The sequence below is a fragment of the Schistosoma mansoni genome (assembly GCF_000237925.1).
Source record: "Schistosoma mansoni, WGS project CABG00000000 data, supercontig 0129, strain Puerto Rico, whole genome shotgun sequence".
Lineage (NCBI taxonomy): Eukaryota > Metazoa > Platyhelminthes > Trematoda > Strigeidida > Schistosomatidae > Schistosoma > Schistosoma mansoni.
Window position 1 is genome coordinate 754,144 of NW_017386036.1, and position 15,709 is coordinate 769,852.

Sequence of the window (15,709 nt, forward strand, 5' to 3'; positions counted from 1 at the left end):
ACCACAAAATATTTTCAACTTCTCCATAACTTGCAAATTTTTCTGGTCGGTGATCACATGAAGTTTGTCAAACAGAAACTCCTATAGTGTTCTAGAAGTCAGTGATGCAAAAAATGTCTGCATAAACAACTCGTTATTCCAGATGTCTAATAGCAATTTCATGTCCGTATTTGAAACATAATTCGGATATCCGATTATATCTTATATAAAACACATAGGTTTCAGCTGCCGTATTGCTACAAAAGCCCAATGTACTATATGTATCTACCATTTCTCATAATATATAGACCTTCCACCTTCTGAAAGTTCAAAATTCGAACCAGCTAAATCACTCATACATCTTGGATTCAATAGTTGTCTAAGTGATATCATTGAGAGATAATAACTGGACAATGGATGGTAACCATTATTATAGGTTATGGATCCTCAAATAAATTAAGCCGACAGGTGACCTTTAATTAAGCTAACATTATTACCAATAAACTCTAATTGTCATCATCTCCTTAACTTCATGTCCACCACCAGTTTGTGGTTTCTAAAAAGAAAATCTAACTTATTCAATAACTTTTTAATTATTAACTGTGCTGATTTCTGATGCATAAACATTCACATTTTTTGAACACCAAAGTAATTATACTTACTAAAATATTTACACAGGCAGTTGATGTTTCTTGGCAGTAGTAATATAGTCATTCAGAAAAGACACCACTAACCGAAGTCCATCGTATAGTTTTGATATAGTCGCATCGAAATTATTTTCCAATAGGTATTTCTAACGATTATTTTTACAACTCATGTTTCTGACAAAAGAAACTCTTTCTACGTACAATATGCTAGTCAATCAACAATCTTTCACTTATATACGATGAAATTTCGAAAACCATTGAATAGAAAAATCAATGACGAGGAGAAACTTTATCTGTGACTGGACTAGTTACCGTTAACACATTTACTGGTTCATCAAGAATTATTCTAGAGCATATGAATATCGTAACTCCACCTGTAGCTCTTCTGGAGTCACTACCGGTCCCAAGCCTAGGTAAAGAAGAAGGGTTGAGCATGGGTTTAACGACACCATCCCGTAGAAAACAAACTCGCTAAGAAAACGCTAACCAGAAAAAAATGATTCAAACCATTTAAACTCTGCCCTGAGAGTTAAAGGAAGGATTATGACAACTCATGGTGAAATCCAGGATTCTTCGAAGGTCATAAGGCTGATGCCTTTTTTACAATAAGAGCAACAATTAACATACGCACATGGAATGTCCGGACAATGTGCAAGACTTGGAAGACCATTCATGGCCGTGGAAATGAAGAGATGCAACTAGCGGTGCTTAGAATAAGTGAAACCCACTGAACCCAAAATGGACAAAAAATGGTAAATCCAAAAGAGATGCTGCTGTACTCCGGTAACGAAGAGGAAAATGCTCCGAACACTCAGGTAGTTGCTGTGATGCTCTCCAAAGGAGCACGTAAAGCACTTATACGATGGGAATCTCACAGATACGGAATCATAAAAAAATTCTAAAAACACAAAGAAGTAGGAGATCACAATGAATGTTATCCAATGTTATGCACTCTTCAATGATAGCAATGATGACTTCAAAGGCTAGCTTCACGAGGGGCCACAATCATTCATAACTATGTGTTCAGAAAAGGACCTGACCATCTTGATGGGAGACCTGAATACCATGTCGTGGGTGGACAGCAACGGATATGAAGATATAATTGGACGACAAGAACCAGAAGAGAGAAATGAAAGTGGGGATGAGGTCCACAAATAGTTGTGCATTCAATAATTTGACTATAGGCGGCACAATATTTCCACAACAACGCATACACAAAGCTACATGGATCTCACTAGATCGAACCACGGAGAACTGGACAGATCATATTCGCATCATTAGAAAATTTAGAAAGATCCATGGAAGACGTGAGAAGAGATGAAGGAACTGACAGATCACCACTAGCTGGTTTTGGCCAATATAAAACTGAAGCTACAGAAGTGCTGAACAACTGTGGAAATAGCATCCTATAAGTTAATTATAGCCTTCCCTCGAGATACTGATAAACTCAGATAATTCGAGATAGCTTTCAGCAGCAGGTTTCGAGCTTGAAAGGATCTACTGCAAGAACAACAAACTACGATGAGGGACAACAGGAAAGGGATTGAAAAACCAATAACTTCAACGTATCAGGAGGCTCCGAGTAGTAAAAACATCATCATAAGGAGTGGATCTCTATGGGATCCCTGGAAAAGATTAAAGAAACGAAGAGCGAGGCGACAGAAATTAACAGCAGCCGAACAAGAGCAGAGGAACACAGGGCAAAGGCTGAGTACACAGAAGCAAACAAACAAGTGAGGAAGAGCATTACAGCTGACAAGAGCAAACACATGGAAGACCTAACAATGGCAGAGGAAAAGGCTGCTAGAGAAGGAAGTGTGGGAGAACTGTATGATACTACCAAGAAGCCAGCACGAGAGTATAATAGAACAGACAAGGAAAATCAAACATGGAGGTTCAACAGCAGAGGAACTGGTGGGTAGAGCACTTTAAAGAGCTCTGGGATAGACTGGCTACATTAAACCCACCGGACACAGAAGGAGCACACAGAGACTTCCCTATAGTTGTTACTGTACCGACCAACTAAAGAAATCAGAGAAGCCACCAATCAGACAAATCAACGATGACAAAGCAGTGAACCAGACAGTACACCAACCGCAGCACTGAAATCAGATATAGTGTTAACTGCAAAGGTGTTACACGTTCTTTTCTCAAAGAGTTGAGAGGAGAAATAAGTGCTAATAAACCGGATACCTCATCAATATAACAAAGGAAGGTGGAACGACTGTAGATGCCTCACAAAATTTTTAGTACCAGGCAAAGTTTTCAACTGAGTGTTAATGAACCAAATGAAAAATTCAGTATACTACCAACTTCCAAATCAACAAGCTGACTTACATAAGGATCGATCATATACCGACCAAGTCGCGACATTGTCAATCACTGTTGAGCAATCAATTAGATGGAACTCATCGCTATACACCAACTCTCTCAGTTGTAAGAAAGCGATCGATAGCGTGGATAGAAAGACTTAGTGGGATATTCTTGGACACTATGGTGTCTGAGAAGATCGTCATCATCATACGAAATTCATGAGAAGTACTACACTGAAAAGTTGGTCATGGAGGATAGCTTACAAGTCCATTCTAAATATAGACTGATATCAAACAAAACTGACTATTCTCTCTTCTTTTCCTCCTGCTAGCTGTTGACTATATTATGAACACATCTATATTTAAGAAACAGCACGGAATACAGTGCAAACCTTGAACACGGCTAGACGATTTGGACTACATAGATGGCTTGACACTTCTACTCCATACATAACAACAAATGCGGATGAAAACAGACAGTACCACTGTCGTTTCCGTAGTAGTAGATCTCGACATCCAAAATGGTGAAAGCAAGATCCTGAAATACAGCACAGCGAGCACCAACCAAATCACACTCGACGGAGCACTGGAAGAGGTGGACGCTTCCACGCACCTGAGCAGCAACACTGATGAACAAAGAGGATTTGATGCAGGCGTGAAGGCACTGATTGACAAAGTGAGCGTGGCATTCTTACGACTGAAGATCACATGGAACTAAGAACGACTGTTAGCCAATATCTGGAAGCACTCGACGGCGGTTTCATCCCGGTGTATAACTTTTCGGTAATGCGCGTCCACAAAGCTGCACGCGGGAATCGAGCCTAGGACCTTCGGTGTTGCACGAACGCCCAACCTCTACACAGCTGAGCAGGCATCCAACGGAGGTAGGTCGAGACGACCATTCAATGCTTCCAGGTTTTGAATGGTGGTCTAACATCGACCAGCTTATGTTCTCAATATTTCAGTGTGGTCTTTTTAAAAATGTTGCATTGCCGTCTCCTAAGTAACTGTTTCATTGAATATAAGTGGATGGCGTAGAGAACACAAGTGTGCAAACACTGGAACTAGCATATTTCCTTATTAATTTGGGCCAAAATATTCAAACTAGAAAAAAAACAGAGAGAAACCAAAGGAGCTGCGTTGGAAAAATGAAAGCTAAAAGTAAAACCATCAACAGGATAGGGATGATAAAATAGTTCGAATCAAAGAATAAACAGACATATTCGAGTGCTTTTAATACACCAACATAGATATCTACCAAAAACATAGGAAACATACTTTCGAGCAAAGAAGTAGCTAGTGTATAACCAGGAAGTTGAGGCATTTTGGAGTGGGGCGATTACCATTTGTACCTTAGCTAAGTTATAAGCAACCGCACATTGTTTGATAAGACCAGTTTTGGGTAATGTTATTTAGGAATTAGGACTTCGGAATATTTTACCATTAACTTTGATCATTACCCAGTGATCGTGAAACTGTTGATCTCGTAAATATGTCTTACATCTGTGAGCCAGATATTTATACATATTTCTTAGCATTTATTAAAATGAAGCTTAGAATACCAATTCCTCGGACGCTTAATAAAGTTGTGTGAATTAGCGTTATAAATCTGCTAGGCTGAGGAGTTTGCTTGCGCCAGCTTATATTGTACAATTACATCGACTAATATTTCCGGCAGAATTTGTACTAAGGGAACAACTACCCTATGAAAATCTGGACAAACGCGGAAACACACTACAGTTAACAGAGAACTTCACTTAGCTAGGTCTTTCGGAAATCGAATCTTGCGTCTTAAGAGATATGAATAATTATTAAACCAATGGAAAATTAATTTTCCTTATAATTATGGATCGGTTAGAATGCCAATAAAAAGCACAGGATCTGAAGACGTTATACAGACAAACCTGTTGTTCCATATGGAAGCAAGAAGTTCTAAAGACTCCTTTACACGGTTTTGGCTAGGATCTTCTCGTAAGACCATGTTGTACGAAGAACAGGCAGCGACAAAAATGATGGCAGTGACATCGTTAAAGCATTGTATCCACTTTCGGCGCTCTTCCCTCTGCCCGCCGACGTCAAACATATGGAAATTAACTTTATCCACGCTGAACTTGGTTTCAAATATTCCGGAAGTTAGTACACGACAGCGCAGAATATCCTGTTCAGATGGGATGTAGTTTGGAGCGCCGACCTCTAAAGCCTTATCAAGGAAACTGGCAAACATTAAAAAAGCTACAACATACTACTTTGCACAGTCGATTAGTTGATACTCATTTGATCTTTCGAACGTTTCCTGTATACCTCCATCCTTCCATAATTTGGCTCAATATTTGAAAAATCGTATTCGTGTCAGTCGACTTAGGTTTCGGGTAATTGCAGGGTTACCTGCAATTTCTAGAAGACTTGCCATACTGGTTATGATACCAGCACCAGTTGGGGTTATCCTTTTTCTCGTGGTCGGGATACAGATCGCCTACTTGAATCGATCCTTCGCGGGGTTTGTGACCGTCTACGGTGTTTACGAAACCGAAGGTAGCGTGTATGTGTGTGACATAGTTTGGTTAAGTCAATCGGGGCCGTAGCTGAATCGAGGGTGGGGGAATAGCCTTTAACTTAAATACTTTTGGCGTCTGTTCCGTCATAGTGAAACATCAAGTATTATAATGAACGAAAAAGAAATAATTAAAATATATCCGAAAACTCGAAAAAAATATATCACAATATATTAAAGTCAAAATGAAGTAATGACTTATGAAATTCCAAAAAGGAACACATTCACAGTTAATAGGTTTTTGTACCAGATCACGTCCGGCTCACCAATGAATATACCACAGGTATTGTATTTTGGCAAATCTTTACCAGTAACACCTTCTATAACCGAATCGCGCCCACACAATTAAATCAAAAGTCAGAAGCGAGGAGGTTGGAAGATATATTTGATGGGTTATCAATATATCGAGATGTGACTGATCCAATCTGGCTAACGATCGTAGGAAATCCTTCCCACGCCGTTCTGTAACGTGATCTGGTACGGATGCATGACCAATCGCCTTCAGCTAAATGAGTCCAGTAAAACTGTTGTAGTCAGCATCCAATGTCGAACACTTACAGAGCTAACGATTTTGTGGAATTATTTACAGCTACAGCATGAACAAATGTACTGTATTTGGAATTTATAATCAAAGCAGTCATCAGTTAAAAGAAATCATTGATTCTTATAAACATCACACCTTGGTATTATTGTTTCCTACCCTTTCCTCCCTTCTAGGACTGATCATTTGAAAGGAAATTCGAATAAAGTTGAAGAACTGTGATCAAATCGTTTGCGGCGTGAGTTTCGTTTCTCGCACTGAGTAATCAATTACTGGGATTTTCTACCAGAACACGAGATACCAGCGCCTTCTGTTGATATATTCGAAACGAGACTGGACCTCCACAGTGCTACAAACTGCAAGGATTAATAAAGGTCAATAGACATCCTATCCTTATTACTGAAGACTGAAGACTGAAAAGTGAGGCAATTATGAATGGGGTTTTACTTTTGACTTTTTCGGTTTGGAGTTAAAGTAAAGTTTCAGTTAGGGCTCCAACCACAAACTGAAATTAATTATGGTACAAGAACTTTAAACTGAATACCTTTGGTCCTAATCCAAGTGTAATAAATCATTCAGTTATGCTTGCTGCCTTTGGATTTGCTTAAAAACGGGTTAAAACCTCAATGTCCTTCGGTGGTAGATTTCAGGTGTATTACGAGAAGACAACTTCATAAGATTTGTCGTGCATCTTCTGGGCTGTTCTCAGTTATTTGCCTCAATTTTATATTGATCAGTTTTGTGTATTATATACTTATCACGTCACTTAAGTGACGTGAAAATTTTCAGTGTACTATTATGACTAGAAACTTAGGTTCACTTATAGTGTACTTGCTGCCATATAATTTGTCAAATAAATCTTTGGAATTACCTAAACAGTATTTCCATGTCAATTTAATTACGTCGGTTTTTGCTGTCTATTTAGATTTTAGGCTGACTGACATCCTCGGAATGCTAACTTTTATGCGTCCTTCTAGAGATTTGCTGAAATGTAAGTGCACCTAAAATGGTTTTTTAGTTGGATTCCAGGTATTAGTAAAGCTAAATTTACGTCTTCCGTCTACCGTTACTCGTCATATATGAGTAGTACTAATGGACATGAAGGAAAACAACGAATTCCAGCTGAGGAACAAAAGATTGAGAGACTATCATCATTTGGCGTTTACGTTGGTGAATGTCTACCTAAGTTTGTCCAAAAGGTTCAAATAGGTCATACCAAAGAACTTGAAATTTGTATTCATCCTGATGGAATTATTCCAGTCCTTTCATTCCTAAAATGTCATCATAATGCTCAATTCCTAAACCTTTCGGATATTACTGCTGTAGACATACCATCAAGAAAGTATAGGTTCCAGGTATTGTCCGTTTTTTTCCCGTTTAATCATTGTAGATTGTTTATAATCTTCTTTCCTTGAGGTATAATTCTCGAATTCGTGTCTTGACCTACACAGACGAGCTTACACCGATCGACTCTTCTTGTTCCATTTTTCAAGCATCAAATTGGTATGAACGAGAGGTTTGGGACATGTATGGTGTGTTTTTCCATGATCATCCTGATCTTCGCCGGATCCTTACTGACTATGGTTTTATAGGGCATCCTCAAAGGAGAGATTTTCCTCTAAGTGGATATACAGAGGTATGGAAATGAACTTTTTTAGTTACTCTCTCATATTCATTGCTAGTCTTAGTGCCACTAAATTACTTATCGTTTTATTGTTTATTGTATACGGAGTCACTAATTTATACATGAAAGGAGCAAGACGCTTCATAATTATGTGTTAGTCTGAGTTATCCTACCTCACATCATTAGTAAACTAGACCAATCAGTTTCTGCAGAAAGACTTATCGATACCATTTGCTGGATAGAATGGCATGGGAAACTATTTTACTTCGTTTTACATCTTGATTTAACCATATGTCAAGTGTAGAATAATGTGTTCGCTTTTCAACCTCACTTTATTCATTGAATTATTGGCTGTACTACCCAGTTGCCCAAGCCGAAGTAGATAAGGCGGGGTTCGAACCTGAGGCCTACTGGTTGAAGCCCGAACGTGTATTTGCTGATATGCTAGTTTTTAATCATGTTTCGAAAGACACAATAACTTCATATCTTTTAACTATTCTTTCTAGCTTTATAGAATTCTTAGCTAAGGTTTTAATCACGATCTCTAGGTTTGCCAAGGGATGGGTAGATATATAGTGTATTTTCCACTCAGTGTCCATAATTTTCAGTATTTAGGAAAAATCCACGTTCGATTATCAGAACTTATGAATTTTTAAAAACGATTTACGTCTTTCTTAGTTTGTAACAAGACTAAGTACCACCTTTTTTGTAAAAGTTCGTGTTAAAACCCTACAACTATATCCACTTATCGCAATCTATTTTTTGATTTTTTAAAATTGTTTTAGTAATACTGAATGTGTCTTATTTTTGCAAGCTTGCATCATAACATTTATAAGTACCTGTAGAGTTATTTATCAGTGATTCGACTACTCAACTTTTAACAGTCTGGTCGCGAATCGAACATCCTTATCCATCAATTTAAGTTTCCACAACCAAGTCGTACTTCTAGCGTTCTCATTAGGACCAACTTGAAGCCTAATACACTGAATATTTCATGGTTACAAATTGCACACACAAGTACCTCAAACTATGCACATTCTGCCAATTAACAGCCGATGAGTGTTCGATCCAGTTTATCCCATTTATGGCACTGGTCACCAACGACCTAGTAGTCCAGATGAATGCATCGGGCTTTTAACTTTTCAAATATGTTAACTTCGTTAAATATTTAACAGTATGTTATTTTTTAATCTTATTTATTGGTAGTGATACATTTCTCCCTCCGACAATGATAACTTCATTTCTTATAAACAAGTTAGGTTAAACTAAGTGGAAACCTGACTATATGGTATTAACTTTTGTTTTTCAGATGAGATATGACGACCAATACTATCGCGTGGTTATTGAACCCGTCGAATTGGCTCAGGAATTCAGGAGGTTCGAGTTCAACTCTCCTTGGGAAGCGTTCCCAGCGTTTCGGGATTCCAGCTCACAAGATGAGAATTTACTAGAATCTCCCAATTTCGAAAGCCACTCTGGAGACTCAAAACCAAAATTAAATTCCAAATAAGCCACAACTTTCCACTGTTGTCTGTCAATAATATGATTTGACAGATGAATCACAATTAGACTTCTTTTATCCTGAGTCTTTTTGCACATCTTAATGTTTTACGTTAAAAACTGTCTCATGGTACGGAATTTAATATTGATAATTCGAGTGTCTTGTGCTTGAATCACTAGTGTGCTATTTTCGAATGGTAGTGGTCACATGTTCCTTTTGTTTAATAAGCAATAAAATTTCATGAATCCAGTGTGTTTTCAGTAGCTTCCTAGGAGAAAAAATTTATGAGAAAACTTCTGAATAGTTTCTACCCGTGTCAAGTTAGGGGTTGTAGTCGAGATGCTAAGTCGCTTGAAAAAAAATTAGTGATAACCATACATTTGGCTTACATACAAAAGCTCTAGCTGTCTTAACTGGTTTGTCAAATAAATACGCAAAACGAACTACCAAAGCTCTTGAAGGAAATCGAAAAGAATCCAAGAGAGTCACGAAACGCTTTTTTTGTGGTATCACATTTCAAATGATACAAATATATTTAAGTAAGAGCCATGTGTACGGATAGGATAACGCAATGCTAGAACAACCATTGAGCCCATTCGTCGGCGAAATGTATGTAGTATCTAATGCGTTCTGACTGGCGATTCGTTCTCTAAGTGGTTCCCTATGAACTGAAATTGAGGAAATCGTCTGTGTGCACGATTCTACAAAATGGAATAATAAGGCGTCTAAAGAGCCGGACATTTTGCATAATGAAAAGAGAAATAGAATGTGTCTCTTACCATGAATTATGAGTGTTTTGATAATACAAGATTGATGTGCCTTACACTTTGCAAACATGCTTTTTATGCTCTATGCACGGATTACGTATGGTAGTACTTACTTACGCCTGTTACCCCTCGTCGAGGAGCATAGGCCGCTCACCAGCATTCTCCATCCAACTCTGTCCTGAGCCTTCCTTTCCAGTTGCTATTCATCCTTTTCATATCTGCTTCTATTTCCCGGCGTAGTGTGTTCTTTGGCCTTCCTCTTTTCCGCTTCCCTTCCGGATTCCAAGTTAGGGCTTGCCTTGTAATGCACATTGGTGATTTCCTCAATGTATGTCCGATCCACTTCCAACGTCTTTTCCTAATTTCCTCTTCAGCTGGAAGCTGGTTTGTCCTCTCCCATAAGACGCTGTTGCTGATAGTATCCGGCCAATGGATGTTGAGTATTTTGCGTAGACAACTGTTTATAAATACTTGTACCTTCCTGATGATGGTCGTAGTAGTTCTCCACGTTTCAGCTCCATACAGTAGGACTGTCTTCACGTTCGTATTAAAGATTCTGACCTTGAAATTGGTTGAGAGTTGTTTTGAGTTCCATATGTTCTTCAATTGTAGAAATGCTGCCCTTGCTTTGCCAATCCTCGCCTTTACATCTGCATCCGATTCTCCTTGTTTATCAACGATGCTCCCCAGATACTTGAATGTTTCCACCTCTTCCAGAGTTTCTCCATCAAGTGTGATTGGGTTGGTGTTCTCCGTGTTGCATTTGAGAATCTTGCTTTTTCCTTTGTGAATGTGGAGGCCTATCGATGCGGAGGCTGCTGCTACATTTGCTGTCTTCATCTGCGAAGTCCAAATCATCCAATTGATTCTGAGAAGTCCGTTGTATTCCGTATTTCCCTTCAGATGTCGAAGTCTTCATAATCCAGTCAATCACTAGAAGGAAGAGGAATGGGGAGAGTAGACAGCCTTGTCTGACTCCGGTCCTTACTGGAAATGCATCTGTCAGCTGTCCTCCATGCACCACTTTGCACTGTAGTCCATCGTATGAGTTCTGGATAATGTTGACAATCTTTTCAGGAACTCCATAGTGTCGAAGAAGTTTCCATAATGTTCTCCTATCCACGCTGTCAAACGCCTTCTCATAGTCAGTGAAGTTGACGTATAGTGATGAGTTCCACTCAACCGATTGTTCAACGATGATCCGTAGTGTCGCAATCTGGTCTGTGCACGACCTATCCTTACGGAGTCCAGCCTGATGATCCCTAAGTTCGGCGTCTACTGCGTCTTTCATCCGATTCAGCAAAACTCTGTTGAAAACTTTTCCTGGTACTGATAACAAACTGATGCCTCTGTAGTTCTCACATTTGCTGAGATCTCCTTTCTTTGTTATCTTGATGAGGTTTCCTTCTTTCCAGTCCATTGGCACTTGTTCCTCTTCCCAAATCTTCTTGAATAGAAGGTGAAGCATGTTTGCAGTTATTTCAATGGCTGACTTCAGTGCTTCTGCTGGTATATTGTCAGGTCCTGCCGCCTTCCCACTTTTGATTTGTCTGATGGCCATCTTGACTTCTTCGATCGTTGGTGGAGTGACATCTATAGGAAGGTCAGTGTGTGCTGCTTCGATGTTCGGTGGATTCAATGGGGCTGGTCTATTCAGCAGTTCGTCGAAGTATTCTGCCCATCTTTTCCTCTGTTCTTGAATCTCAGTGATTGTCTTTCCTTCTTTGCCCTTGACTGGTCTCTCTGGTTTGCTATATCTCCCTGCCAATTTCTTCGTTGTATCATATAATTGTCTCATATTCCCTTCTCTTGCAGCTTTTTACGCCGTCGTTGCTAGTTCTCCCATGTATTTCTGCTTGTCGGCTTTAATGCTTTTCTTCACTTCCCTGTTTGCTTCTGCGTAGTCTGCTTGTGCTTTGACTTTCTGTGCTCGTGTTCGGCTGTTGTTAATTGCTAGTTTCTTGTTCTTCCTTTCTTGAATTTTGTCCAGGGTTCCCATAGATATCCATTCCTTGTGATGATGTTTCTTAGGTCCAAGAACCTCCTGATACGTTGAAGTTAGTGCTTCTTTTATCCCTTTCCAGTTGTCCTCCAAAGTAGTTTCTTGTTCATTCAGTAGATCCTGGAACCTGTTGTTGAGAGTTATCTTGAATTCATTGAGCTTTTCAATATCTCGAAGGAAGGCTGTATTGAACCTTTGTAGTGCTGTTTGTCCAGTCTTTCTTTAGCTTCAGTTTCATCTTGGCAACCACAGTCAGGTGGTGATCTGAAGCTATGTCAGCTCCTCTCCGGGTTTTCACATCTTCCATTGATCTTCGGAATTTTTTGTTGATACAGATGTGATCTATCTGGTTCTCTGTGGTTTGGTCCGGTGAGATCCATGTAGCTTTGTGTATGTGCTTGTGTGGGAATATTGCGCCGCCTATAACCAATTTGTTGAATGCACATAGGTTTGCAAGTCTCTCCCCATTTTCATTTCTCTCTCCTAGTCCATGTCGTCCAATTACATCTTCATATCCTGTGTTGTCCACTCCAACTTTAGCATTTAGATCTCCCATCAGGATGGTCAGGTCCTTTCGTGAGCACTTCTTTATAATTGATTGCAGCCTTTCATAGGCCCCCAAATGCCCTAGTACGGCCGAGAGTGGGGAGAGTCCGCTCTCCCTCTCGAAATGCTCTCACATGGCCACGCGAATATATAGCCTCTGACAGGGAAGTCCTACTCACTGACTTCTCGTGGCGGGGGTGTTGTTTACGAAAGTGAGAGGACGAAAAGCGAATGTCCGGCACTTTAACCGGGTTGGTGGACCCTCCATGTCCACCTATGGGAGATGGAAAACCCTGATTCCAAACCAATGGTGCACATGGGCTCCAGGATCCTGAAGGAACGAATGGCGTATGAACCTATTGTTGGTCACCGGCTACCATGGGAATGCATCGCCTCACGATGCTCCGCTGCCTTGTGGATCAGACCTTTAGGTCAAAGGCTCGGGGTGTGGCCCCCTAAGAAAACCACCTGCTTCAGTCTGGGCGCCTGGGCAGTATCACAGCCCTCACACAAATCAAATGAGATTTTTGAGGCGCATATTTATCTGGTGCTTTTTGTACCAATATTTATGTGTTTAAATAAATAAATAAATAAGCCTTTCATAGAATTGATCTTTATCATCGTCGTTGCTATCATTAGTGGGTGCATAACATTGGATAATGTTCATTGTGATCCCTTGCTTCTTTGTTCTGAATGATGCTTTGATTATCCTGGGTCCATGAGATTCCCATCCCACAAGTGCTGTCCGTGCTTCTCTGGTCAGCATTAGAGCAACTCTCTGAGTGTGTGGATCATTTTCCTCTTCGTGACCGGAGTACAGCAGCATCTCTCCTGTACCTAGCCTTTGTTATCCAGCTTGTGTCCAATGGGTTTCGCTGATTCCGAGTACTGCCAAGTTGTATCTCCTCATTTCCATTGCTATTTGGCTGGTCTTTCCTGTCTCCCACATTGTTCGGAAGTTCCATGTACCTATAAAGAGTGTTGCTCTGGTTGTTAGAAGGTGCATCGGTCTCGTGACTTCCGAAGAATTTCGGCTTTCATCATGAGGCGTCATAATTATTTCTTCAACTCCCAGGGCAGAGTTTAAATGGTTTGAATTATTTTTTCTGGTTAGCGTTTTCTTAGCGAGTTAGCTTTTCTACGGGATGGGGTCGCTAACCCCATGCCCAACCCTCCTCCTTTACCCGGGCTTGGGACCGGCAGTAACTCTAGAAGAGCTACAGACGGAGTTACGTATGGTAGTGTGTAGTCTTAAATTCTGTTTTTTGTTGCAGTACATCTGGAGATCCTGATATAAATTAAAAAGATTTATCTCTTTAGGTAATTCGTCATATAGATATCGGGGTTTTAGTTACCCTCTGACCATAAATTAGCAAACATGCTACGATGAACATATCATCATCAAAATGTACTCTTTATGTAACTAAGCAATTTCCCGCCTCGGTTGATAATATGTCCTCCACTCCACTGATCCTTGATGGGTGCTATTGAATTAAAAATTTCACTAGAGTCAATAGATATTATTTTGAAAGTAACTTTTTCTAGATTGATACATGTGTATTTAAGATTGGCCGAAGGAGAGAAGTTAACAACAAAAATGCTTTCGTGTTTGACTATTGTAGCTATGATTTCGTACCAAATTTTCATTTGAGAAGAATTACACAAATGTCAAAATGAATCCTTTAAATATTTACTCAAGCTTTTTATATCCTAAATTAGCGTTGTAGCTTCAATTACCCTTGAACAAGGCTAGATATTCGTGGAAACTGACAGTACGTTAGATCTTATATTAAAAAGTTTCTGAACATTTCGTGTCTATTACGACTAAGGACTAGTCTAATAATCCCACAAGCTTAAACATAAAGCACTCCTCGACGTTCTTTACTTCGTAAAAGCTTCTTGAACATCTTGAAAATTTAGTTGTCGTTCGGCAATAAATCGGAACGTATATAGAAGCTTATTGCTTCCTACATCGACATATGTCAATAAAACAATTAAATATTTCGAAGTATATTCCTCAATAATATAACTCTTTTGGGCGCTAAAATAGGCCAACCTAAATAAGATTCAAACCCACTATTCTATGAGTATTTGTTAGAGTTTAAACCACTGATCATGCTCTGCACTCTCGAAATATAACGAGTTTTAAATGGATTTTTTACTACGCGATCGATCCGTTTGGCTAAACTCATTAAATCATAAATGCCTGAGCCTCAATGTACTTCGATTTTATATCTTTGCTTCCAACTCGATATTTATGGAAATGTACTTTTGACTTCGTAAAATTGCTGTTATTCCGAATACGGTGTACTGCCTAACTACTCACACGAAATCTTGTGTAAGAAGGGAGAAGTTACACTTTCAACGTTTCAGAGTCTTATATAATGTTTTATGTTATATTTGAGCAAATCACTTTCAGGAAAGCGTTCACATGTCTGAAAATCTTTTATCACAACTTCCAACAGTCTAATCTTAACATAGTAATTACTAGTGGATACAATCAAATTATTTCTGCTGTTAAAAAACATTAATCAGATTGGCAAAATGTTTGCATATCGAAAACTACTTTGAAATTAACTGTTCGCGTGAAATATAACATCAGGGATTAACACCGAGACAATCTAAGTGGTTTTACGTTTCTTTTAGTCAGTTAATATTTGTTACTCCACATACATTTGACATGTTTATTTTGGTTCACCGTTTAATCTTGAAATAATTCTGATTTCTCATTAGGATCGGAATGTCATACTTAAACTATTTTATCCTGTTTCCCTTCAGAAAAAATGAATATAAATTAACTCATTCACCAGGCATTTGGGTATAAGCCACACTCTAAATATGAATGCTAATGATGCTACCAGGTAGCCTGAACCGAAGTAGACAAAGCAGAATTTAAACTTTGGACTTAGCGGATGAAAATTAAACGTCTTAATCACTAAGCCACGGCTTCACCTCTAGAAAATCATCAGTCAATTCCCAGTTCAGGTGTTTGGAGAATGCTTCAAAGACATGTCGGTTCACGTAAATCCCTCAGAGTATTTCATGCCATGTCAATATATATTATTTTTGGTGTTTTGTCTCCGGCATTTTGAAAAATATATATTAAGGGGACATCAAACGAACTTCCAATATAAACAGGCTGTAATTTTTTTTCTTATTAGCTAACTGCTAGTTAGATATTTCCACACATTTTTGATGCACCCAGACCAACCAAATTTTGATTGACTGGTGAACAATTA

General features: G+C 39.1%; 2 protein-coding genes across 2 annotated transcripts; one reads left to right on the plus strand and one right to left on the minus strand.

Moving 5' to 3' along the window:
* Window positions 1-4,781: 4,781 nt before the first annotated feature.
* Smp_092580 (GTP-binding protein alpha subunit, gna,putative) lies at window positions 4,782-5,162 on the minus strand (the record flags this gene model as incomplete). The annotated part of the gene is made up of 1 exon (XM_018792771.1): window positions 4,782-5,162. One exon carries the CDS (start codon window positions 5,160-5,162, stop codon window positions 4,782-4,784), a length of 381 nt encoding a protein of 126 aa, XP_018644395.1.
* Window positions 5,163-6,463: 1,301 nt separating this feature from the next.
* On the plus strand, window positions 6,464-9,404 carry Smp_092570 (NADH-ubiquinone oxidoreductase mitochondrial precursor, putative). Its single transcript, XM_018792772.1, has 5 exons — window positions 6,464-6,550; window positions 6,956-7,021; window positions 7,060-7,385; window positions 7,421-7,666; window positions 8,964-9,404. The coding sequence occupies exons 2-5, from the start codon at window positions 6,982-6,984 to the stop codon at window positions 9,162-9,164; spliced, it is 813 nt and encodes a 270-aa protein (XP_018644394.1). The 5' UTR covers window positions 6,464-6,550; window positions 6,956-6,981; the 3' UTR covers window positions 9,165-9,404.
* Window positions 9,405-15,709: the final 6,305 nt, after the last annotated feature.

Coding starts and splice junctions, on each gene's coding strand:
- Smp_092570 (XM_018792772.1), top strand. CDS start 6,982: ATGCTAACTTTTATGCGTCCTTCTAGAGATTTGCTGAAAT. Junction 7,022..7,059: donor TTCTAGAGATTTGCTGAAAT/GTAAGTGCACCT, acceptor GTTGGATTCCAG/GTATTAGTAAAGCTAAATTT. Junction 7,667..8,963: donor CTCTAAGTGGATATACAGAG/GTATGGAAATGA, acceptor TTTGTTTTTCAG/ATGAGATATGACGACCAATA.